This window comes from Oncorhynchus mykiss, chromosome 17 (genome assembly GCF_057628025.1).
Source record: "Oncorhynchus mykiss isolate SJ-2025 chromosome 17, ASM5762802v1, whole genome shotgun sequence".
NCBI classification, from domain to species: domain Eukaryota; kingdom Metazoa; phylum Chordata; class Actinopteri; order Salmoniformes; family Salmonidae; genus Oncorhynchus; species Oncorhynchus mykiss.
Window position 1 is genome coordinate 70875026 of NC_143038.1, and position 27420 is coordinate 70902445.

The 27420-nt window shown below is 44.7% G+C and overlaps 1 protein-coding gene across 4 annotated transcripts in view; it reads left to right on the forward strand.

The window, feature by feature from the left end:
• The first annotated feature begins 5525 nt into the window (after positions 1-5525).
• The window catches only part of nckap1l (NCK associated protein 1 like), a 35933-nt gene continuing 14038 nt past the window's right edge, over positions 5526-27420 (forward strand). Inside the window, exons 1-20 of one of the 4 annotated variants that reach the window (XM_036950899.2) lie at positions 5526-5771; positions 6328-6438; positions 6546-6638; positions 8372-8428; positions 8789-8931; positions 10907-10997; positions 12179-12316; positions 13949-13997; positions 14112-14268; positions 14761-14817; positions 15063-15159; positions 15427-15536; positions 16465-16597; positions 16920-17001; positions 17185-17243; positions 17425-17570; positions 21645-21777; positions 22639-22758; positions 23348-23487; positions 25970-26101. In XM_036950899.2, the coding sequence (XP_036806794.2) occupies positions 5676-5771; positions 6328-6438; positions 6546-6638; positions 8372-8428; positions 8789-8931; positions 10907-10997; positions 12179-12316; positions 13949-13997; positions 14112-14268; positions 14761-14817; positions 15063-15159; positions 15427-15536; positions 16465-16597; positions 16920-17001; positions 17185-17243; positions 17425-17570; positions 21645-21777; positions 22639-22758; positions 23348-23487; positions 25970-26101 (2144 nt within the window). In that variant the 5' untranslated portion in view covers positions 5526-5675. Of the gene's footprint in view, positions 5772-6327; positions 6439-6542; positions 6639-8371; positions 8429-8788; positions 8932-10906; positions 10998-11494; positions 11984-12178; positions 12317-13948; positions 13998-14111; positions 14269-14760; positions 14818-15062; positions 15160-15426; positions 15537-16464; positions 16598-16919; positions 17002-17184; positions 17244-17424; positions 17571-21644; positions 21778-22638; positions 22759-23347; positions 23488-25969; positions 26102-27420 lie in introns of those variants that run through there. The other 3 variants (XM_036950897.2, XM_090206471.1, XM_090206472.1) reach the window with 3 other exon arrangements.

Sequence of the window (27420 nt, forward strand, 5' to 3'; positions counted from 1 at the left end):
CTCCCTCTGTCTCTGTCTCTACCTTCTCTCTTTCAATTCAATTCAATTCAATTCAAGGGGCTTTATTGGCATGGGAAACGTGTTAACATTGCCAAAGCAAGTGAGGTAGATAATATACAAAAGTTAAATAAACAATAAAAATGAATTCCTTCTCTTCTCTCTCTCTCATTCTTTCCCTCTCTCTACTTGGTTCTCTCATAACCCCCTCTCTCCCTCCCTCCCTCCCAGTTTCTACATTCCACTGTCAGTTCCACTTGGATCCCTGAGGTAGTATCGTGGAGGAAAGTGGATATGAGCTAGCAATAATGAAAAGAGAGAAACTAAGTTGAAAGGTTTTCCTTTGCCAGTAATTGTTATTTCCGTCCCTCTTGTTTTCTTTGTTTTATGTGTGTAAATGAATTCTCTTTAGCTTTATGTTGTCTTTTTGTTGTGACTCAAAACCAAGATCCAACAGAATGTGTTCTCTTTCCTCGTCTCCATATGTAGAAGCAGGTACATTGCTAATAATTACCCTCCGACAAGCAACAAGATGTCACGGCCCGAGGTCTAAACTCACTGAGAACGGAGGAGATCCCAGATACAGGACTGTTATTATACAGTCACAGCAAAATACGGGACAAGTCAAAGAAGAAGGAGAAAAGAGGAGGTGAGAGGAGAGGAAATGAGAAGAGACGACTAGCCACTGAACTGGCAGTCACCTGAACCAACACAAACAGAATGCAGCACACCTCTGAATAAATGTAGGTTTTAATGAACAACACATTCCAAGGATCCAAAATGTTTCATATTATGTGCTGTGTGTTTAATTAATCACCATCTCTATTTGGGATTTTCTATCATGTATACCAAAATCACCCATCTATAGCTGATCTGAATTATTTCAGGATGGGTCAGAGAGAGGCCTTGGGAAAAGCTGAGTCAAATCCAATATGGTGTGAAATATTGTCTCCCCCTCCACTGTGACATAACAACAGTGAAGTTTTAGCGGGGTTCCTCCCATGCTGTAGCCAGTACCTCCCCTGCATCTCCACATGGCACAGACCTGTGAGCTTCTCCACTGACGTCTGGGGTTCAGCCCGGCCTATAGCAGCCGCACCCACCCAGCCAGCCTCTAACCTAACCCACAACCTCTCGACCTACCCCCAGTCTTCCAAGCCTACCTACAACCCACAACCACAGGTTCTACTCTTACCCCAGTCACACCCTGGGCCCAAACCCTACTCCCAGCCTGACCCACAAGCCCATCTCCCAGTATCACCCACCAATCACAACCCATCTCCCAGCCTCACCCATCAATCACAACCCATCTCCCAGCCTCACCCATCAATCACAACCCATCTCCCAGCCTCACCCATCAATCACAACCCATCTCCCAGCCTCACCCACCAATCACAACCCATCTCCCAGCCTCACCCACCGATCACAACCCATCTCCCAGCCTCACCCACCGATCACAACCCATCTCCCAGCCTCACCCACCAATCACAACCCATCTCCCAGCCTCACCCATCAATCACAACCCATCTCCCAGCCTCACCCATCAATCACAACCCATCTCCCAGCCTCACCCACCAATCACAACCCATCTCCCAGCCTCACCCACCAATCACAACCCATCTCCCAGCCTCACCCACCAATCACAACCCATCTCCCAGCCTCACCCACCAATCACAACCCATCTCCCAGCCTCACCCACCATCACAACCCATGTCCCAGCCTCACCCACCAATCACAACCCATCTCCCAGCCTCACCCACCAATCACAACCCATGTCCCAGCCTCACCCACCAATCACAACCCATCTCCCAGCCTCACCCACCATCACAACCCATCTCCCAGCCTCACCCACCAATCACAACCCATGTCCCAGCCTCACCCACCAATCACAACCCATCTCCCAGCCTCACCCACCATCACAACCCATCTCCCAGCCTCACCCACCAATCACAACCTTTCTCCCAGCCTCACCCACCAATCACAACCCATGTCCCAGCCTCACCCACCAATCACAACCCATCTCCCAGCCTCACCCACCAATCACAACCCATGTCCCAGCCTCACCCACCAATCACAACCCATCTCCCAGCCTCACCCACCATCACAACCCATCTCCCAGCCTCACCCACCAATCACAACCCATGTCCCAGCCTCACCCACCAATCACAACCCATCTCCCAGCCTCACCCACCATCACAACCCATCTCCCAGCCTCACCCACCAATCACAACCTTTCTCCCAGCCTCACCCACCAATCACAACCCATCTCCCTTCACATCCGCTCCCACCACCTGTCCTGTTTTCCTCCCCAGCCAGCCTTGTTAACGTGTCTAACTCTCTCAGACTCAGAGCCAGTGTGAAAATAAACATGTCACCTTTAGGCTCAGTCTAGTGGACGTCAATCATTGGTTTGCTGCTCTGTGTGGTTGATGAAAAATGAATTCCATTATCCTTCCTTACTGCTGTCTCTGCTGTACTGAAGGGCAGGCAGATTCAAGGTCAGAGGGCAGGCAGATTCAAGGTCAGGGGAGGCAGGATGATCAGCCAGGTGGGAAAGGAGTCCAGAGTCAGGCAGTGGTCAGAACCAGGAAGACAGAGTATGGTGAAAAACACGCTGGTTGACTTCACTAAACATACAAGATGAACTGGCACATAGAGACAGGAAACACAGGGATAAATACACTGGGCAAAATAAGCAACACCTGGAGGGGGTGGAGACAATCACAGGAACAGGTGAAACAGATCATGGTGTGACAATATGTAATTGACTGTGATTCATTTTGCTTGGTGCAAGTAAACCAGGAGCAAAGTCCAAACCCGGTCCAGACCCGGTCCAAACCCGGTCCAGACCTGGTCCAGCTGGAGTTCTAGGCAGCTGGTAAAGCAAACACTTAAAGCTATTTGAAATGTTTCAAATACTATTTGAGCCCAGGTCTGCTGAGCAGTTCTCTGCTAAGACAGTGTATGGCATCTGGTTAAGAAAGATAGAAAAAGACCCATGGTTACTGAATAGCTGGAGTTTTCTCTAGTGAGCTTGGCTATCTCTTCAGTGAGTCATTATGTCTATAAATAGCAGTGTTTTATGTAGCTCAGAACTGTTAGCCAGGTTAATGAAGACCTTATTGTTTGTTAAGTATCTCAGAGCTGCTAGCCAGGTTAATGAAGACCTTATTGTTTGTTAAGTATCTCAGAGCTGTTAGCCAGGTCAATGAAGACATTATTGTTAAGTATCTCAGAGCTGCTAGCCAGGTTAATGGAGACATTATTGTTGTGTATGCATCTGCGCTGTTAGTACTGTATCTCAGCGCTGTTAGTACTGTATCTCAGAGCTGTTAGTACTGTATCTCAGAGCTGTTAGTACTGTATCTCAGAGCTATTAGTTAGTACTGTATCTCAGAGCTGTTAGTACTGTATCTCAGCGCTGTTAGTACTATATCTCAGAGCTGTTAGTACTGTATCTCAGAGCTGTTAGTACTGTATCTCAGAGCTGTTAGTACTGTATCTCAGAGCTGTTAGTACTGTATCTCAGAGCTGTTAGTACTGTATCTCAGAGCTGTTAGTACTGTATCTCAGAGCTGTTAGTACTGTATCTCAGAGCTATTAGTTAGTTTGTTAATGAAGACCTTATGGTTCCAGGCAAAAATCTACAAACACATTTTCTATTGTTTGTCCCATAACTGTCAAAATATATAAACTTATTTGAATTGGGCTGTCAAATCACTAAGTATTGAAGTAATTGTTTTCATACGTAAGTTGAAAATGGGTCTGCTTGTGAATCATGTATAGTTTATGAATTTGTCAAAAAGTCATTGTCCCGCTGGCTCTCTACCACACCTGCTGCCTCGACTGCTGAATGCTCAGCTATGAAAACACTATTGTCATTTACTTCTGAGGTGCTGACCTGTTGCACCCTCTACAACCACTGATTGTTTGACCCTGTTGGTGATCTATGAACGTTTGAACATCTTGAAGAACGATCTGGCCTTAATGGCCATGTACTGTTATAATCTCCACCCGGCACAGCTAGAAGAGGACTGGCCACCTCTCAGAGCCTGGTTCCTCTCTACCCAGCACAGCCAGAAGAGGACTGGCCACCCCTCAGAGCCTAGTTCCTCTCTAGGTTTCTTTCTAGGTTCCTGCCATTCTAGGGAGTTTGTCCTAGCCACGGGGGTTTCTGCGTTGCTTGTTCTTTGGGTTTTTAGAATGGGTTTCTGTATAAGGATGTTGTGACACCTTCTTATGTAAAAAGGGCTTTATAGATAGATAGTCTTAGCCCCAAGGTAAGTCCTAAATCTGTTTTTACTGTCTTACCAAGTCCATGAGACAATTACCATACAATGGCAAGACAGCACAAAAACATCTTGGACCAGGCTAGGTTAAGCCTATATATTCTTGGACAGAAAAGCCCTTTGAGGGGAGATTCTATATTGAGTCCAGGAATAGAATAGTTAGGCTTCATCTCGGTAGGTCAAAACCAGGCTATACTGCAGCATGGTATTTAGCTCCGCCACAAGCTGGTATAGGGTGCCATCTAATGGAGACTGATGGAACACTGCTCTCTGGTCTATTCTCACCATTCACTCACTAATTTTCAGTGTTGTTAATGAAAACCTCTACAGGATCGGTGTCCCCCCCCCCCCCCACCCGTGGGACGGTTGAACTAACGTAGGCTAATGTGATTAGCATGAGGTTGTAAGTAACAAGAACATTTCCCAGGACATAGACATATCTGATATTGGCAGAAAGCTTAAATTCTTGCTAATCTAACTGCACTGTTCAATTTACGGTAGCTAATACAGTTAAATAATGCCATGCTATTGTTTCAGGAGAGCTAATAGCTATGAACTTGAAAAGTTATAAATCAATTAGGCACATTTGGGCGGTCTTGATACAATCTTTTTTTCCCAGAAATTCAATGGTTCATTGGATCAGCGCCTGGGCTGGAATAATACATTATGGCCTTTCTCTTGGAAAAGCTGACGGTACAAAATAAAACGTTTTTTTCCTTTGTATTTTCTTTAACCAGATCTAATGTGTTATATTCTCCTACATTCCTTTCACATTTCCACAAACTTCAAAGTGTTTCCTTTTCAAATGACATCAAGAGTATGCATATCCTTGCTTCAATGCTTGAGCTACAGGCAGTTAGATTTTGGGTATGTTTGGCAGATCCTTAGGACATTTACATCATTTAGCAGATGCTCTTATCCAGAGCAACTTACAGTAGTGTATACATTTTCATGGGAATCGAACCCACAACCCTGACGTTGAACGCGCTATGCTCTACCACCTGAGCCAAATAGGTGATTTTGTTGAGATAATGCCTATGTACTTGTTATGCATGTGCAATAAAGTGCCTATAGTACCCTTCAAACAGAGGACGATATCCTCTCTCCTGATTGGGAAGGTACCATTACAGTAAATGACTACCAACTCTGTTTGACATGTAAAAATACACACAACGAGTGAGAGTGTAACGGTTGGCTTAACTGACACACCGACAGGAAATCCACAACTCCAGTTCTGTTATTTAGTATAGCTCCACCAATCACGTGACAGCAGGGTGACAGGGTGTGGCTGGGTGCACTTGTCTTCGAGTCTGGCTGTCACAGACTGTTTCCTGATCTGAAGGAGAGGAGACAGACCAGGGCCGTAACAGTAGGGGGGAGAGGAGCATCATGGCCATGGCTTACCAACAGAAGCTAGCTGAGAAGCTCACCATCCTCAACGACAGAGGGACAGGGGTGCTGCTGCGTATGAACTACATTAAGAAGGTGAGAGAGGAGGAGGGAGGTCTGTTAAGGAGAATGGCGACACTTAAAAAAAAAAAAGGAACTTGAAGGAAAGTCACAGGTTTTTCCTCCGGATACATTCACAGCTTTCTGCCCTGTTTGTGATGGAGAACCGTGTGGTTGGAAACACTGGGATGGGAAATGATCGATCATTAACATTCTAGAATTTTCAAAATCTCTCGAAATAGTTAGCTTGGTGGCTGCTGCGGAAAGAATATAAATTTTCTGAGTGTCAGCTTGCCTTGAAGAGGAAGTTCACACAGGAAACCAGACTGATCTGCATCCACTCAGACTCCCGCTACGGCACACTCACAAAGCCTCAGCACAGATCTGCTATCTACGTTTGTTAAAATATTGGTCTCACTTTTAAACAAAACACAACCAAACTTTTCAGGCCCCATAAATAACTTATTAGGCCCATAATCCATGTCAGGAGCCAAATAAACACATTCGATTATACTAAATTCAATAGTTCATTTCCTGAATTGAGTGGATGAAAATGTCATTGACCCTTAACCCCTAGCCGGTTCTGTTCCAGACGTGCTTGGATCCCAAGCTTCGGCCACAATACCTGACAGACAAGACCATGGAAGCATCTGTCAAATACATCAACAAGAAGTTCCCCAACATCGACTTCAGGGGAAATAGTGTAAGTAGCAGCCCTCAATCCACCCCTTAATTCTAAATCAAATAAAACACTTTATTAATGATAATCTGTAAAACGTGTCTAATGTGATTTGTCATGAACGAAAGCAGCAGTATCTGGTAGGCATCCAGAAACACAAGTCTGAGGTGATGGTGGCCATGTCCAGCTACTACGACTCCTTCATAGACGTTATGGAGTTCAGGGTGAGTCTTTCCAGATCACTGTTCCCCCAATCTCTCCTCCAGGGCCCCCCCCCCCAGCCAGGTCCACTTATTTTATGTATTGCAGGTCAACTAATCATCAAGCCCTTCGTTAGTTGAATCAGGCATTCTAGTTCTGGAATGTGTGGAATTGGCTCAGGAAACACTGTTCCATAGAGCATTTGATATTCAAAGCACAAAACTACAATTATCCGAACAGAATTAACATATAAAGTGATTTTCTTTCTTTTTTTTCTCCTCCGAATGTAATAATATATATTTCAAGGGAAGTCAAATCGAGATGTGTTATTGTACAGAGGGAAGTGTGTCCTGTGCCTTATTCATTATGTGTGATGACGGTCACAGTAGTGGACTGTAGGGGGGGTTTTCATGACTGTGATGATAATACACATAAAACTATACACATCAGTACATCATCCAATTTCAGAATACAACATTTTCAAATATATTAAAATGCTGATACAAGAAATAACACACTCGGATGTTTCCCTCAATTTCTTTGGATAGGCTGTGGCATTTCTAAAAGGAGTCTGTATTATTTATAATGGTTCCATGAGGATAGTCATGAATTGCAGGTGTTTATTCCCTGTTGCTGTCTGTAGTACTGTTACAGAGCAACACGAACACATCAACCCACTGCGTTATGTGACGTCTGTACTGTTACAGAGCAACACGAACACATCAACCCACTGCGTTATGTGACGTCTGTACTGTTACAGAGCAACACGAACACATCAACCCACTTCGTTATGTGACGTCTGTACTGTTACAGAGCAACACGAACACATCAACCCACTTCGTTATGTGACGTCTGTACTGTTACAGAGCAACACGAACACACCAACCCACTGCGTTATGTGACGTCTGTACTGTTACAGAGCAACACGAACACATCAACCCACTGCGTTATGTGACGTCTGTACTGTTACAGAGAAACACGAACACATCAACCCACTGCGTTATGTGACGTCTGTACTGTTACAGAGCAACACGAACACATCAACCCACTTCGTTATGTGACGTCTGTACTGTTACAGAGCAACACGAACACATCAACCCACTGCGTTATGTGACGTCTGTACTGTTACAGAGCAACACGAACACATCAACCCACTGCGTTATGTGACGTCTGTACTGTTACAGAGCAACACGAACACATCAACCCACTGCGTTATGTGACGTCTGTACTGTTACAGAGCAACACGAACACACCAACCCACTGCGTTATGTGACGTCTGTACTGTTACAGAGCAACACGAACACATCAACCCACTGCGTTATGTGACGTCTGTACTGTTACAGAGCAACACGAACACATCAACCCACTGCGTTATGTGACGTCTGTACTGTTACAGAGCAACACGAACACATCAACCCACTGCGTTATGTGACGTCTGTACTGTTACAGAGCAACACGAACACATCAACCCACTGCGTTATGTGACGTCTGTACTGTTACAGAGCAACACGAACACATCAACCCACTGCGTTATGTGACGTCTGTACTGTTACAGAGCAACACGAACACATCAACCCACTGCGTTATGTGACGTCTGTACTGTTACAGAGCAACACGAACACATCAACCCACTGCTTTATGTGACGTCTGTACTGTTACAGAGCAACACGAACACACCAACCCACTGCATTATGTGACGTCTTACCTGGCTGTACCGAGCCTGTGTTCTGACCACAGATGAACTTATTTTTTTCAGGATCATGTTTATGAACTGCTGAATACAATTGATGCCTGCCAGTGCTTCTTCAACATTGTGAGTACAGCATCCCACACTAGTGGATAGGATAGGGTATCTACTTTGCCCCCTAGGGCCACTGTAAGTATCACAGCATACAGTTCATTTATATGTTATCATGTTATCCTACTTTTTTAACCTGAATCATTAATTTAAAAACATGTCATGCATTTATTAATGTAATTATGCATTCATTTATTTATTCATGCATTAATTTATTTATTCATGCATCCATTTATCCGTGCATGCATTCATTTAATTATGCATTCATTTATTCATGTATGCATTCATTTAATTATGCATTCATTCATTTATTCGTGCATGCATTACTTTAATTATGCATTCATTCATTTATTTGTGCATTCATTCATTCATCAGGCGGTGAACTTTGACTTCACCAAGAACTACCTGGAGCTGATCATCACATATATATCTGTCATCGTCATGCTTTCACGCGTCGAAGACAAGAAGGTCCTGGTGGGCATGTACAACTGTGCTCACGAGATGTCCAATGGCAGCAGGTGGGGCCAGTTACGTCTATCAACTATTCAAATACAGTTTTAATTTAAGGAAGTGATTCGGGAATTCAAATTGGAATGGAGACAATCCTCATTGAAATATTATTGAGCTCGTGTTCAATACATCTTTCATTGACATTTCTGAACAGACAATGAATTCATAAATTTTCACATGTAAAATACCTAACCAGATCACATTACTCACACTGGAAGCTCATTTCAGTCTTAATTAAATTTATGACAGAAATTAGCTGACACAGGCTTTTCCCTCTCGTCCAATGAAAGATGGCATTTAAATGTCAGTTTATGATAGACAACCTGATGTTTTCATCATTCATTAAAGGATGGTATTAGCTGCAGTACGGCTGGGCAACATCCAGTCACAACAACTTAAATCCTCTGTAGCTATCAATATAGCCAAGCATCGCAAAGATGATTACCCATAATTAATAGCTTTTTAATTGGCAATAACAACACATCCTTCCATTCATTTCCCAGAGTGCATAACAGTACAATTACATTTTCAGTCCTCCCATTTCACAGCATATTTATTTATGTAGCTAAAATGGAAAAGAGGACGTTTATCTTGATCAAAGACACCGAGGAGGAGGAAAATACTGTACAGACATGAAACAAAGAGTCATTTTGCTCCAGTCACTTCATAATAATCCTCAGTGGTCGAAGATGGAGAGCCACTGGAGTTTAGAAGGAGAGGTGTACCGTACCACTACAAGGTAGCCTAGTGGTTAGAGCGTTGGACTAGTAAACCGGAAGGTTGCTGGAGCGAATCCCCGAGCTGACAAGGTAAAACATCTGTAGTTCTTCCCCTGAACAAGGCAGTTAACCCACTGTTCCCCGGTAGACCGTCATTGAAAATAAGAATTTGTTCTTAACTGACTTTCCTAGTCAAATAAAGGTTTAAAAATACAGCTCCCAACAGTGAAAATGAATGACCCTTGAAAGGATGGTGAACCTGAGTTTTTTTTTTTGTGGCCGAGAAAGAAGATAGTCAGTTATGGAGTGGCACCACATGATATTGATGTTGGCATGAGTTGGTCCTGTACATGACAGTGGCTCCACATGATATTGATGTTGGCATGAGTTGGTACTGTACATGACAGTGGCTCCACATGATATTGATGGTGGTCCTGTACATGGCAGTGGCACCACATGATATTGATGGTGGTCCTGTACATGGCAGTGGCTCCACATGATATTGATGTTGGCATGAGTTGGTACTGTACATGGCAGTGGCTCCACATGATATTGATGGTGGTCCTGTACATGGCAGTGGCACCACATGATATTGATGTTGGCATGAGTTGGTACTGTACATGGCAGTGGCACCACATGATATTGATGGTGGTCCTGTACATGGCAGTGGCACCACATGATATTGATGTTGGCATGAGTTGGTCCTGTACATGACAGTGGCACCACATGATATTGATGGTGGTCCTGTACATGACAGTGGCACCACATGATATTGATGTTGGCATGAGTTGGTCCTGTACATGACAGTGGCACCACATGATATTGATGGTGGTCCTGTACATGACAGTGGCACCACATGATATTGATGGTGGTCCTGTACATGACAGTGGCACCACATGATATTGATGTTGGCATGAGTTGGTCCTGTACATGGCCGTGGCACCACATGATATTGATGTTGGCATGAGTTGGTCCTGTACATGGCAGTGGCACCACATGATATTGATGTTGGCATGAGTTGGTCCTGTACATGACAGTGGCTCCACATGATATTGATGTTGGCATGAGTTGGTCCTGTACATGACAGTGGCTCCACATGATATTGATGTTGGCATGAGTTGGTCCTGTACATGGCAGTGGCACCACATGATATTGATGTTGGCATGAGTTGGTCCTGTACATGGCAGTGTATGTGTGTACATGTATGAATGTGTGGTTGATTTGACGAAGTCATGATTGATTGTTTGTTTGATTGATCCTCCAGTGACCCCGCGTACCCGCGCCTGGCTCAGATGTTTATGGAGTATGAACAGCCCATTAAGAAATTGACTGAGGAATTCGGTCCTCACACCAAGGTAATTGTCAATTGCATATTCACATATTAAATTCACATATTCACAAAGATGCCAGAGATTCCGAGGTGGATGACCGTTTAAAAAAATTTAAATAATCCCAGTCGGATCTCGTTTTATTTTTTTCTTAAATCGACTTTTAAATGTTGTCTTGAACGCACTGAAATCGGAAGTCATAGATTTCTGAGTTCTCAGTTGTTTTGAACACAGCATTAGTCTTAGCGCAGGGAGGGAGAAAACAGCAGAGGATCCGCCTCTCACCGTCCCTGCTCTCTCCTTCATTTCCTCTGGTGAGACTGACCAGAGAGAGGGGGACACGGTCTTCCACCTGATGGGGAAACTCAAGTCGCACCGAATCTGCCTCATAAACAATTAATGTTGTTCCTTTGACTAGAGGAAGTGAAATACTCCTCGATATTAAAATAGACATGACGAGCTGCCAGTAATATTTAAACACGCGGGGCTGACAATACACTTGGCTACTCATTCATTACAGCTGCAGTGGGACTGGAAGTAGAGAGAAGCACGTTTTATGTTTTGTAATAATGTTGACTAAAGACAGTGTTGACAGTGCTGAATTATAGTTATTTTTACAATAACCCTTTGCTGTATTCTTTGACAGTCTCTCTGTGGTCAGGGGTTTTAAAACGTTATAAAATCTTACGTAGGCTAGTATCAAACACCGCTGTGGCCGGGGTCGTGGAAGTTCTGTAGGCACGGTGATTTGAGCTATCCGATTGGCCAGCGCAGTAGGCAAACTCGATTTAGCCACAGATCTCCTAGTTCACGAGGTAGGCGGAGTTTGTCGTTTCAGACTAATTGAAACGGTTCACAATGGCAACACTGTGTTTACCCGATGCTCAGGGCTTCTGAATCAAGCGCATCTACCACCAACAGCGCAACACAATAAATAAAAGGAACGCAAGCCTTATTAACACAGCCTTTACTGTTGGCTTGAAGATCAACCGGGTGGTGACCACTGCACTAGGGTATATTGACGATTGTATATTCTCTAGGGAAATGTTAACTGTATATTGAAAAACGACTGTAAATGTTAGAGTGGGTCATTATTCCTGAAAACCAACAGTGGTCATGATTTTGACTGCTATTTGGCCTTATAACTCTATCACGGAGCTCTCCCTGTCTCGCTCTCACCCTCTCCCTCCTTCCCCCTCTCTTCCCAGGGTGTGACGGAGGCCCTCCTGTCCCTACAGATGTTGTACCCCAGGAGGAACCTTCCTGCAGAACAGTGGCGCAGTGCTCAGCTCCTCAGTCTCCTCAGCGCACCTGCCTCCATGCTGGACCCTGCCTGCTGCGACACCGTGAGACTGCCCTCTCTCTCTCCCCCTCTTCTCTCTCCCCCCCTTCTCTCTCCCCCCTTCTCTCTCCCCCTCTTCTCTCCTCTCCTCTTCTCTCTCCCCCTCTTCTCTCCTCTCCTCTCCTCTCCTCTTCTCTCTCCTCTTCTCTCTCCTCTTCTCTCTCCCCCTCTTCTCTCTCCCCCTCTTCTCTCTCTCCTCTTCTCTCCTCTTCTCTCCTCTTCTTCTCTTCTCTTTCCCCCTCTTCTTCTCTTCTCTTTCCCCCTCTTCTTCTCTTCTCTCTCCCCCTCTTCTTCTCTTCTCTCTCCCCCTCTTCTCTCTCCCCCTCTTCTCTCTCCCCCTCTTCTCTCTCCCCCTCTCATCTCTCCTCTTCTCTCCTCTCTACCCCTCTTCTCTTCTCTTTCCCCCTCTTCTTCTCTTCTCTCTCCCCCTCTTCTTCTCTTCTCTCTCCCCCTCTTCTCTCTCCTCCTCTTCTCTCTCCCCCTCTCATCTCTCCTCTTCTCTCCTCTCTACCCCTCTTCTCTCCTCTCTCCCCCTCTTCTCTCCTCTCTCCCCATCTTCTCTCCTCTTCTCTCCTCTCTCCCCCTCTCCTCTCCTCTCTCCCCCTCTTCTCTCCTCTCCTCTCTCCCCCTCTTCTCTCCTCTCCTCTCTCCCCCTCTTCTCTCCTCTCTCCCCCTCTTCTCTCTCCCCCTCTCCTCTTCTCTCCTCTTCTCCTCTTCTCTCCTCTTCTCCCCTTCTCTTTCCCCCTCTTCTTCTCTTCTCTTTCCCCCTCTTCTTCTCTTCTCTCTCCCCCTCTTCTTCTCTTCTCTCTCCCCCTCTTCTCTCTCCCCCTCTCCTCTCTCCCCCTCTCATCTCTCCTCTTCTCTCCTCTCTCCCCCTCTTCTCTCCTCTCCCCCTCTTCTCTCCTCTTCTCTCCTCTCTCCCCCTCTCCTCTCCTCTCTCCCCCTCTTCTCTCCTCTCCTCTCTCCCCCTCTTCTCTCCTCTCTCCCCCTCTTCTCTCCTCTCCTCGCCCCCTTTTCTCTCCTCTCCTCGCCCCCATTTCTCTCCTCTCCTCGCCCCCTCTTCTCTCCTCTCCTCGCCCCCTCTTCTCTTCTCCTTTGGACCCTGCCTGCTGTGACACTGTGAGACTGTCCTTTCCCCTTTTCTACTCTAATCTGTTTTCTTTTCTCTTCATCTCTTATCTTCTGTTTTCTTATCTTCTCTTCTCTTTTTCCATTTTATTTTCCTCTTCTGTCCTCTCCTCCTCTCTTCCCCCTCCCTAGAATGTCCCCGTCTGCTGATTTCAAAGGCAGCCACTGGCGTCTTTGTACCATAGTGTTCTGTGTTAGTCTCTGTGCCCCGTGGTTCTCTTCATGTGGGATTCAAAACTTCAGCCAAGAAACAGAGACCACTACACAAACACACAGTGTATACCTAATATCATGGCACATACTATATTTTGTATTGAGTATTGTGTCTGGATATAAATCCCTTTAGGAGAAGTTAGCGTGTGTATCTGTAACAGCCAAATATGATCGTCAGCATGTCTTGTGTTATCATAAAGTACAATAATTCACATGACATCTGAAAAATAATCAGAGACGACTATTGATTACTTATTATTAACTAATTAAATGACTAACTTGTGTTTCCCCACAGATGGCCTGTGAGTACTTGTCCTTAGAGGTGATGGAGCGATGGATCCTTCGTGAGTGCTAGTTATTATCTTCAGACCCAGTCTAGGCTACCTTCTGAAAAACAAAAAGACTTCAGTGGTTGCACTCTATTCCCCATATTCACGTTGATCTCTCCTCTCCTCCAGTGGGTTACCTGCTGTGTCATAGCAGTCTGAACACCAACCAGTCATCTCAGGAGCTGTGGAAGATGGCCCTCCGCAGCGGCCTCTATCTCACCATCATCAGGGATGAGACGATCAACATCCATAAGATCACAGAGGACTACTTCGACGGCCTGAAAGGGTACGTCGTTATTATGATATTTATACTCTGTCCTCAGAGTGATTGGACTGGGTGTCAATCTGATTCTAGTTCCCAATGTTCTGGGCCCCGGTTCCCAATGTTCTGGGGCCCTGGTTCCCAATGTTCTGGGCCCTGGTTCCCAATGTTCTGGGGCCCTGGTTCCCAATGTTCTGGGGCCCTGGTTCCCAATGTTCTGGGGCCCTGGTTCCCAATGTTCTGGGGCCCTGGTTCCCAATGTTCTGGGGCCCTGGTTCCCAATGTTCTGGGCCCTGGTTTCCAATGTTCCATACCCTGGTTCCCAAATGCTCTTGTAGACAACAAAAAAACATTGCTGGTTAGCATATTTTAGCATATTTAACAATGCTCCTACAAAGGTTTTAATTTAATTATGATGGTGGCGCTAAGATGCTGTTGGGAGAGGCCCTGTCTGGTAACGTGTACCGTACTGAACTATAATCTTACTGATAGCTCTTCCTCGTTTCGTTGTGACAGGTACAGTAAGCGTATCGCCGATATCAAAGAATGTCGCGAGCATGTTACAGTCAACAGGTGAGTTATCTGCTTGTGTATAAAACCATTTATTTTTTTAACTCAAACTGAGCCTGAAATGATGGACCTGCTTCAGATAGCGCCACCAATTGGTTGAATGGTTTCCCATTTAACGTCAACAGCAAGTAGCACTCTTTTTCATGGTCCTTCGGGACAGATTTGAACCAGCAACCATGGCCACCATATGATTTAACAGTTAAAGTCAAGAATATAGATAACTATGTGTGTTGTCATATGTATGTCAGTGGAGCCATGCACAGAGAGAGGAGAGGTTTCCTGAGGAATGCCTTGAAGGAGCTGGTCAAAGTCCTGGAGGATGAACCTGGACTTCTGGGACCCAAGGTACATGACCTCATTTAGTTCATCTGGCTAATAGTGCCAATCTATTGCATGTTCAGCTTCCCTGTATGTTTGGACATTATCATCAGAGATATATTACATTACATTACTGGCATTGAGCTCTCATTCTATACAATACTAAACAGACAAACTGCTATGTGTTTTTATCTCAGAGCTCTCCATGTTCAGTACATGAATATGGGCTAACAGTGATGTGTCTTTTGCTAAATATTCATCTTTTTTTTCTCTTAATGTCAATCCATCCCTAAGGTGTTGTTTGTCTTCATGGCTCTGTCGTTTTCCCGTGACGAGGTCCTGTGGCTCGTCAGATATTCAGAGAATATTCCCAAGACCAAGACTCCAGAGGACTACGTAGACTCGTACGTTTGAAGTTAGACACACAGCAGACCCTCTAACCACAGCAGACCCTCTAACCACAGCAGACCCTCTAACCACAGCAGACCCTCTAACCACAGCAGACCCTCTAACCACAGCAGACCCTCTAACCACAGCAGACCCTCTAACCACAGCAGACCCTCTCACCACAGCAGACCCTCTCACCACAGCAGACCCTCTCACCACAGCAGACCCTCTAACCACAGCAGACCCTCTCACCACAGCAGACCCTCTCACCACAGCAGACCCTCTCACCACAGCAGACCCTCTCACCACAGCAGACCCTCTCACCACAGCAGACCCTCTAACCACAGCAGACCCTCTAACCACAGCAGACCCTCTCACCACAGCAGACCCTCTCGCCATGCCACTTTCTATCAATCTCCAATATCAGCCATAAATACGTACAGTACCATTATTAGCATGCTGAGCAGAATGCATGAAGAATATGTCTGTTTCAAGTGGCTCTCCTGTACATTAAAGTTTTGCAAGTTGCACCTAACATTAGCATTCAAGTCACACAACTAAACAATGGAGAAGAAGCTTATACAACAGCTACTGTATCTGGCTGTTAAAGCACAGGAAAGTCCTACTGTTTATACAGTAGTCACTAGTTTATGTACTGTATAGTTCTACTGTTGATACAGTAGTCATGTGTTTATGTACTGTATAGTTTTACTGTTGATACAGTAGTTACTAGTTTTATATGTTCATATGTACTGTATAGTTTTACTGTTGATACAGTAGTCACTAGTTTGTGTTCATATGTACTGTATATTCCTACTGTTGATACAGTAGTCACTAGTTTATGTACTGTATAGTTCTACTGTTTATACAGTAGTCACTAGTTTATGTACTGTATAGTTTTACTGTTGATACAGTAGTTACTAGTTTTATATGTGTGTGTTGCAGGCAGATGGCGGAACTCCTGTTCTACATGGAGAGGTTGAGGACCCTGATGACTAAGTACAGCCGTGTGGTGCAACGCTACCATGTCCAGTACCTGGCCCAGTTTGATGCCCTGCTCCTCAACGACACCATGCAGGTAATGGGGGGTGGGGGGGCTCTTGTCTCCTGCCGTTATGTCGTCTCAAGTCCAGGATGTTCTTTCCCTAATCTCCTCCAAAGACCAGGATGCCATTACCTCCCGGGCACGGGGGTGGCTTACTGTTTGAAACTTGAATTGAATAGAGACACAATACAATGTGGTATGCCTCAAGGATCTACTCTTGGGCCTTTTATTATTTCAGAGCGGACCGAAATAATTGTGACTTATCATCATACTGTATATGTTGTTTTTAGTCTGAGAAAGCATTTGTCCCAGAGGACGTTGCTTCTATTACTGTTTTGACTATTCTGTCCTGTAGAATATGTATGTCTGTCCAGAAGAGGAATCAGTCCTGATGACATCATTTGTCTCAACCCTGTCTGCACTGACTATCAAGCAAGGTAAACAAAATGTATCTGAAATCTAGATTTCATATCTAATGCAAGGTCCTACAATCTGTAACAATCTGTTGTTCTGCCCCTGAACAAGGCAGTTAACCCACTGTTCCTGGGCCGTCATTGTAAATAAGAATTTGTTCTTAACTGACTTGCCTAGTTAAATAAAGATAAAATGTCCCTCAACAGTGGAAAACGGAGAGGAGTTTGACTTCAGGGCTCTGAGACTGGACTGGTTAAGATTACAGGTATGGTAATTCACTTACCCTAGAAATACTTGACATCTACCACACACGGTTCCATGTTATAAGCCTACACTGTTCCATGTTATAATTCTACACTGTTCCATGTTATAAGCCTACACTGTTCCATGTTATAAGCCTACACTGTTCCAGTGTATCAAGATGTCTGTGCTGTCTCATGTTACAGGCCTACACCAGTGTGTCCAAGGCCCCACTCTCCCTCAAGGAATACCCAGACCTGGCTAAAGTGATGAACATGACCCAATTCCACACAAAGATGTTGGACAACGTGCAGGAGATGCTTCACGAAACCTCAGATCTCTCCATTCTCTGGTCAGTCTGCTCCCCCATGGGCCCCATAGAAAAAAAAAACATCCTTTACACCAGTGGTATTAAAAGTCTAAGGGATGCGCCCCCTTGTGGCGTCATGGGGGAATTGCAGTGGGGAAATTCTGGTGGAAAAAAAAGTTTCAAGTTTTAATACCGCTTCACTAGTCGCTACCCCCCTCTAGTCGCTACCCCCTCTAGTCGCTACCCCCTCTTGTCGCTACCCCCTCTAGTCGCTACCCCCTCTAGTCGCTACCCCCTCTAGTCGCTACCCCCTCTAGTCGCTACCCCCTCTTGTCGCTACCCCCACTAGTCGCTACCCCCACTAGTCGCTACCCCCTCTAGTTCTTACCCCCTCTAGTCCCTACCCCCTCTAGTCCCTACCCCCACTAAACCCTACCACCTCAAGTCCATCTAGTCCTTACCCCCACTAAACCCTACCACCACAAGTCCCTCTAGTCCCTACCCCCAATAGTTTCTACCCTCACTAAACCCTAGTCCATATAGTCGCTACCCCCTCTAGTTGCTACCCCCTCTAGTCGCTACCCCGTCTAGTCGCTAACCCCACTATACCCTACCCCCACTATACCCTACCACCACTATTCGCTACCCCCTCTAGTTCTTACCCCCTCTAGTCCCTAACCCCTCTAGTCCCTACCCCCACTAAAACCTACCACCACAAGTCCATCTAGTCCTTACCCCCACTAAACCCTACCACCACAAGTCCCTCTAGTCCCTACCCCCAATAGTTTCTTCCCCCACTAAACCTTAGTCCATATAGTCGCTATCCCCGCTAGTCGTTACCCCAGCTAGTCCCTACCCCCAACAGTTTATACCCCCACTAAACCTTAGTCCATATAGTCGCTATCCCCGCTAGTCCCTACCCCCAACAGTTTCTACCCCCACTAAACCCTAGACCATATAGTCGCTACCCCCTAGTCACTACCCCAGCTAGTCCCTAACCCCGCTAGTCACTACCCCAGCTAGGCCCTACCCCCAATAGTTTCTACCCCCACTAAACCCTAGTCCATATAGTCCCTACCCCCACTAGACCCTACTCCTCTAGCTCCTACCCCCACTACTCCCTCGTCCCTTGGTACTTCTGTAGATCCGACGTGATTGGATAAAAGCAATATGGCAATAAGTCTACCTTGCCAATGACCTAGTCCAAGATATTACAGCATAGACAAATAATCTACTGTACATGATGTGCATAGGGTCTATGGCAGGGGTCCCCAATGGGGTCTATGGCAGGGGTCCCCAATGGGGTCTATGGCAGGGGTCCCCAATGGGGTCTATGGCAGGGGTCCCCAATGGGGTCTATGGCAGGGGTCCCCAATAGGGTCTATGGCAGGGGTCCCCAATAGGGTCTATGGCAGGGGTCCCCAATAGGGTCTATGGCAGGGGTCCCCAATGGGGTCTATGGCAGGGGTCCCCAATGGGGTCTATGGCAGGGGTCCCCAATGCGGTCTATGGCAGGGGTCCCCAATGGGGTCTATGGCAGGGGTCCCCAATGGGGTCTATGGCAGGGGTCCCCAATGGGGTCTCTGGCTGGGGTCCCCAATGGGGTCTATGGCAGGGGTCCCCAATGGGGTCTCTGGCTGGGGTCCCCAATAGGGTCTATGGCAGGGGTCCCCAATAGGGTCTATGGCAGGGGTCCCCAATGGGGTCTATGGCAGGGGTCCCCAATGGGGTCTATGGCAGGGGTCCCCAATGGGGTCTATGGCAGGGGTCCCCAATGGGGTCTCTGGCTGGGGTCCCCAATAGGGTCTATGGCAGGGGTCCCCAATAGGGTCTATGGCAGGGGTCCCCAATGGGGTCTATGGCAGGGGTCCCCAATGGGGTCTATGGCAGGGGTCCCCAATGGGGTCTCTGGCTGGGGTCCCCAATAGGGTCTATGGCAGGGGTCCCCAATAGGGTCTATGGCAGGGGTCCCCAATGGGGTCTATGGCAGGGGTCCCCAATGGGGTCTATGGCAGGGGTCCCCAATGGGGTCTCTGGCTGGGGTCCCCAATAGGGTCTATGGCAGGGGTCCCCAATAGGGTCTATGGCAGGGGTCCCCAATGGGGTCTATGGCAGGGGTCCCCAATGGGGTCTCTGGCTGGGGTCCCCAATAGGGTCTATGGCAGGGGTCCCCAATAGGGTCTATGGCAGGGGTCCCCAATAGGGTCTATGGCAGGGGTCCCCAATAGGGTCTATGGCAGGGGTCCCCAATGGGGTCTCTGGCTGGGGTCCCCAATTTACATTCAGCTGCGGGCCGATTACATTGGGATACGTTTACATATACTTCTCTGTTTATGCATTAAAATACAGTACTTGGGAATACATTTCCTAAATTAAAATCCCTTTGAGCTCATTACCTGGGGATTTTACAGTCTTCAATGTCCAAGAACATAAATGTTATACCATTTCAATATACACTATATATATATATATATATACACACAAAAAAGTATGTGGACACCCCTTCAAATTGGAGGATGCGGTTATTTCAGCCCAGCCTGTTACTGACAGGTGTATAAAATTGAGCACACAGACATGCAACAGATGAATATGTGTTTATCGGATGCCAGGATGCATATCAGATGCCAGGATGCATAGTGCCAACTGTAAAGTTTGTTGGAGGAGAAATCTTAATGCTTTCCTGTTTCAACATGACAACATGTAGCGAGGTCCATATAGAAATGGTTTGTCAAGATCGGTGTGGAAGAACTTGACTGGCTTGCACGGACCCCTGACCTCAACCCCATCGAACACCTTTGGGATGAATTGGAACACCGACTGAGAGCCAGGCCTAATCACCCAACATCAGTGCGTGACCTCACTATTACTCTTCTGGCTGAATGGAAGCAAGTCTCTGCAGCAAAATTTCAACATCTAGTGGAAAGCCTTCCCAGAAGAGTGGAGGACGTTATAGCAGCAATGTTCCAACATCTAGTGGAAAGCCTTCCCAGAAGAGTGGAGGATGTTATAGCAGCAATGTTCCAACATCTAGTGGAAAGCCTTCCCAGAAGAGTGGAGGCTGTTATAGCAGCAATGTTCCAACATCTAGTGGAAAGCCTTCCCAGAAGAGTGGAGGCTGTTATAGCAGCAATGTTCCATCATCTAGTGGAAAGCCTTCCCAGAAGAATGGAGGATGTTATAGGTGGAAAGTATAGACCAACCTGTGATTTTGGAAGAAAAAAATAAACATATCCAGGTGTTAGAATGGCCAAGTCAAAGTCCAGACCTGAATCCAATTGAGAATCTGTGGAAAGAACTGAAAACTGCTGTTCACAAATGCTCTCCATCCAACCTCACTGAGCTCGAGCTGTTTTGCAAGGAGGAATGGGAAAAAATGTCAGTCTCTCGATGTGCAAAACTGATAGAGACATACCCCAAGCGACTTACAGACTTACAGCTGTAATCGCAGCAAAAGGTGGCGCTACAAAGTATTAACTTAAGGGGGCTGAATAATTTTGCACGCCCAATTTTTCAGTTTTTGATTTGTTAAAAAAGTTTGAAATGTCCAATAAATGTCATTCCCCTTCATGATTGTGTCCCACTTGTTGTTGATTCTTCACAAAAAAATACAGTTTTATATCTTTATGTTTGAAGCCTGAAATGTGGCAAAAGGTCGCAAAGTTCAAGGGGGCCGAATACTTTCGCAAGGCACTGTATCTCAGTACCAGTCAAAAGTACTACATGATTCCATATGTTAGTTCATAGTTTTGATGTCATATATATATATATATATACACACAAATATCACCCGCGGGCAGCCTTTTGGGGAAACCTGTTCTAGGGACTGGGGCCCACACATGTATTAAAAGAACAGAACAACTCTTATCATTGATGACTTCAGTATGTGGAAAAATGTATGTCTTAAACCAACACGTTGGTCTAGCTCCGCCCCTAAAACAACTTCTGGGCCAATGAAGGCTGGAACTGATAAATGTAATACCATTGTTGCATACAAAATGGCACCCTGTTCCCTTCGTAGATCACATGGTGTGTGTGTGTGTGTGTGTGTGTGTGTGTGTGTGTGTGTGTGTGTTAACCCTTCACTCCTAATGAAATATGACTGTGTTCGTAATCCAGCTTCTACCCGCGGGTGTTTGAGAAGATGTTCTCTCAGAGCAGCGAGGAGGTTTCTATGCAGCGCTACCTCATGTCTTTCCCTCTGGTCTGCTCCCACTTCAACCAGACTGTCCATCCACTCTGTCCAGAAGAGGTCAGTACCCAGACACTATCGGGACTAAATCTACTATATACTACTGGAATAGGTTAAAGCATATACTACTGGAATAGGTTAAAGCATATACTACTGGAATAGGTTAAAGCATATACTACAGGAATAGGTTAAAGCATATACTACTGGAATAGGTTAAATCATATAATACTGGAATAGGTAGAATATATATATTCCACTTATGGTATATTTATATTTAAATATCCATATAACCTTGATATTTAAATATACCATAAGTGGAATATATATATTCTACTTATGCTTTAAGCTATTTCAGTATTATACGCTTTAACCTATTCCAGCATTTATTTATATATACACACACACACACACACACACACACACACACACACACACACACACACACACACACAGTGGGGAGGACAAGTATTTGATACATTGCTGATTTTGCAGGTTTTCCTACTTACAAAGCATGTAGAGGTCTGTAATTATCATAGGCACACTTCAACTGTGAGATACAAAAATCCAGAACATCACATTGTATGATTTTTAAGTAATTAATTTGCATTTTATTGCATATATATATATATTTCACTACCCAGAACAGGTTCATGGAAAAACTCCTGGCCCTAATTCTGAAAAATATTATTTAGGGCCAGGAGTTTTTCCATTAACCTGTTCTGGGTAGTTTGACCCAGTGTTTCCAGGTATGGTCAGGAAAAACTCCTGGCCCTAATAATTTAACCAGTGAGTAAAACATCTCCATCAACCAGAGAAACACAAATACAAACTCTCTCTGAGTATCAGTGATTTAGTGTTGGGATAACTCTGTGTCTTGTATATTGCCTTGTCTGTGTCTTGTCTTGTCTTGTCTGTGTCTAGACGGAGGCTGTTGAGAAGAGGAGTCTGCGTCTGTGTGTGACCTTCCTGGAGGAGATTGCCAAACAGACCAGCTCCGTCATCTTAGAGATCTGTAGCGAACAGTGCAACCTCAATGACCAGGTGTGTGTGTGTGTGTGTGTGTGTGTGTGTGTGTGTGTGTGTGTGTGTGTGTGTGTGTGTGTGTGTGTGTGTGTGTGTGTGTGTGTGTGTGTGTGTTCGAGATATGCAACCTCGATGACCAGGAATCTGGGGGAAGTGTACAGGTCACACAACTAATTAACTATAAGACTGATGCAGTCAATCGACAGTATTTAAAAAATATATATATTATAACACTCCTGTAGTCACTACAGACGCCATATAAAGATACTAAACAAAATGGATCTGGGAGACTGTTCAATGGTCATTTCAATTCTAGATATTTAGCCATTGACAAAAACAAATCCCAGGTTGTAGCTTTAATGTAGGAGTGTGCCAGTTGGACGACTGAAGACCAAGGATGACTCTTGAGGAAGGTGAAATGATGTAATGACAAAGTGTTGTTTTTCTCTCTGGTGAAAAACATTGTGAGTGTGTTTATTTTAATTTAGACTCCTGACGTGCTGAAGCATAGCAGACAGAAGGTAAAGTCGCTCACAATGCAATGTAGAATACGCTTTAACGGAAAATGTTTATTCACTGTGGTCCTCTTAATCATGTTTCCTATTAGCTGTTGCCCAAACACTGTGGCCAGACCATAAGTGCAGCTCGCAACAAGAAGCAGAAGAAACAGACGCCGAAAAAAGGAGACGTGCAGAGAGAGAAACCTGGAACGGAGAGTCAGAGGAAGGACCGTGCCATCGTCACCAAGTCAGTGCTCTTTACCCTTCCTCCCTGTATTTCTCCTATCAAATCTAAATGTTATTTTCACTGTGCTTCATAAACAACAGGTGTAGACTAACAGTGGAATGCTGACTTCACAACAATACAGAGAGAAAATAATAGACAAACATAACACAAGCAATAAATAGACAATAAGTAACAACAACATGGGGAAAACAAATCAAATCAAATGTATTTGTCACATACACATGGTCAGCAGATGTTAATGTGAGTGTAGCGAAATGCTTGTGCTTCTAGTTCCGACAATGCAGTAATAACCAACGAGTAATCTAGCTAACAATTCCAAAACTACTACCTTATACACACAAGTGTAAGGGGATAAAGAATATGTACATAAAGATATATGAATGAGTGATGGTACAGAGCGGCATAGGCAAGATGCAGTAGATGGTATCGAGTACAGTATATACATATACATATGAGATGAGTAATTGTAGGGTATGTAAACAAAGTGGCATAGTTTAAAGTGGCTAATGATACATGTATTACATAAAGATGCAGTAGATGATATCTTTTCATTCATCCATCCATCCCTCTATTCATCCGTCGTTCTTTTCATTCATATAGCCATCCATCCCTCTATTCATCCATCATTCTTTTCATTCATCCATTCATCCATCCATCCCTCTATTCATTCATCCATTCATCCATCCATCCCTCTATTCATCCATCATTCTTTTCATTCATCCATCCATCCTTCTATTCATCCATCCTTCTATTGATTCATCCATTCATCCATCCATCCCTCTATTCATCCATCATTCTTTTCATTCATCCATTCATCCATCCATCCCTCTATTCATTCATCCATCCATCCCTCTATTCATCCATCATTCATCCATTCATCCATCCATCCTTCTATTCATCCATCCTTCTTTTCATTCATCCATCCATCCATCCCTCTATTCATCCATCATTCTTTTCATTCATCCATTCCTTCTTCACCCCACTCTTCCATTCCGTTTGACCTCCATTCATCTCTCCTCCAAATTGAATAATGTTCGGTTAAATCACTCATTTCGGGAACTACCACTATGCAGCCAAAAGTCTCCTCTGACATTTTAAGTGTTTTGTCGATTGATTGGATATTTCATGGGTTTTAATTTTTAAAGAAAAGTAGACTAACAATTTCTAAAGTCTCATTTACATTTACCAATGTAACAGTATAACTTTAGACCGTCCCCTCGCCCATACCCGGGCGCGAACCAGGGACCCTCTGCACACATCAACAAGTCACCCACGAAGCATCGTTACCCATCGCTCCACAAAAGCCGCTCTCTCTATTTAAGTTAACAAAAGAATAAAGACATTGCAAATGACATGTGGAATTAGTAAATGTACAAAAAGGGGCCTACCTTGATGGTCTGGCTCCCCGGATTTTACATCCAGCTTGAATGTGGGTTGTATTTACAATGGTGTTTGTTCTTCACTGGTTGCCCTTTTCTTGTGGCAACAGGTCACACATCTTGCTGCTGTGATGGCACACTGTGGTATTTGAGAGTTTATCAAAATTGGGTTTGTTTTCAAATAATTTGTGTGTCTCTCTGGTCATACATTTGGCAGAAAGGTTAGGAAGTGCAGCTCAGTTTCCACCTCATTTTGCGTCCTTTCTCTACAACAAGGCTATGCTCACTGAGTCTGTACATAGTTAAAGCTTTCCTTAATTTTGTGTCAGTCACAGTGGTCAGGTATTCTGCCACTGTGTACTCTCTGTTTAGGGTCAAATTGCTTTCTAGTTTTCTCAGTTTTTTTCTTAATTCTTTCCAATGTGTCAAGTAATTATATATATATTTTTAAATTGTTTGTTTGGGTCTAATTGATTTGCTGTCCTATTTGTATGGCTCTGTGGGGTGTGTTTGTGTTTGTGAACAGAGCCCCAGGGCCAGCTTGCTTAGGGGACTCTTGTCCAGGGTCATCTCTCTGTAGGTGATGGCTTTGTTATGGAAGATTTGGGAATCGCTTCCTTTTAGGTGGTTATAGAATTTAACGTCTCTTTTCTGGATTTTGATAATTAGTGGGTATCGGCCTCATTCTGCTCTGCATGCATTATTTGGTGTTTTACGTTGTACACTGAGGATATTTTTGCAGAGACTCAATTTGGTGTTTGTCCCATTTTGTGAATTCTTGGTTGGTGAGCGGACCCCAGACCTCACAACCATAAAGGGAAATGGTTTCTATAACTGCTTCAAGTATTTTTAGCCAGATCCTAATTGGTATGTCGAATTTCTCTCTCTTTCTCTTTCTCTCTCTCTTTCTCTCGCTCTCTCTCTCGCTCTCGTTCTCTCTCTCTCGCGCTCTCTCTTTTTCTCTCTCTCGCGCTCTCTCTCTCTCTTTCTTTCTCTCTCTCTCTTTCTCTCTCTCTCGCGCTCTCTCTTTTTCTCTCTCTCGCGCTCTCTCTCTCTCTCGCTCTCTCTCTCTCCCTCTCTCTCCCTTTCTCTTTCTCTTCCAGTATGGACAAGCTGCATCTGACTCTGACTGAGCTGTGCTCCTCATTCAGTGGGAGCAGTGACTTCACAGTGTTCAACCACATCGTCACTCCTGCAGAGTTCCTCATATCTCACTTGGAGACACGCCTCACCAAGTACGCCACGCACCTTTTGCCTATAACATGATCTCTGTCTTAATATCTATTGCTTTATAATATTGGATCGCTAAATCCTTTTCTCCACCTAAATCTCAATTTCTCTGTTTTAAGCAAAACATGAGACCGTTTATAATGCAGAGAAGATTTGTATTGTATTTTTATTTAACATTTATTTAACTAGGCACGTCAGTGGAGAACAAATTCTTATTTACAATGACCTCCTGCAGAGACGGGCTGGGATTAAAAAATATAGGCCAAAATACATCACAACAAGAGAGACAACACTATATAAAGATAGACCTAAGACAACAACATAGCATGGTAGCAACACATGACAACATAGCATGGTAGCAACACATGACAACACAGCAAGGTAGCAACACATGACAACACAGCATGGTAGCAACACATGACAACATAGCAAGGTAGCAACACATGACAACACAGCATGGTAGCAACACATGACAACACAGCAAGGTAGCAACACATGACAACACAGCATGGTAGCAACACATGACAACATAGCATGGTAGCAACACATGACAACACAGCATGGTAGCAACACATGACAACATAGCAAGGTAGCAACACATGACAACACAGCATGGTAGCAACACATGACAACACAGCATGGTAGCAACACATTACAACATAGCAAGGTAGCAACACATGACAACACAGCATGGTAGCAACACATGACAACATAGCAAGGTAGCAACACATGACAACACAGCATGGTAGCAACACATGACAACACAGCATGGTAGCAACACAACATGGCAACACAACATGACAACATGGTAGCAACACAACAACAACATGGTAGCAACACAACATGACAACAACATGGTAGCAGCACAACATGACAACATGGTAGAAACACAACATGATAGAAGACCCAACATGACAACAACATGGTAGCAACACAACATGACAACAACATGGTAGCAACACAACATGACAACAACATGAGTAGCAACACAACATGACAACATGGTAGCAACACAACATGACAACATGGTAGCAACACAACATGACAACAACACGGGTAGCAAGACAACATGACAACAACATGGTAGTAAGACAACATGACAACAACATGGTAGTAAGACAACATGACAACAACATGGTAGTAAGACAACATGACACCAACATGGTAGTAAGAATATGACAACAACATGGGTAGCAAGACAACATGACAACACGGTAGTAACACAACATGACAACAACACGGGTAGCAAGACAACATGACAACAACACGGGTAGCAACACAACATGACGACAACATGGTAGTAACACAACATGACAACATGGTA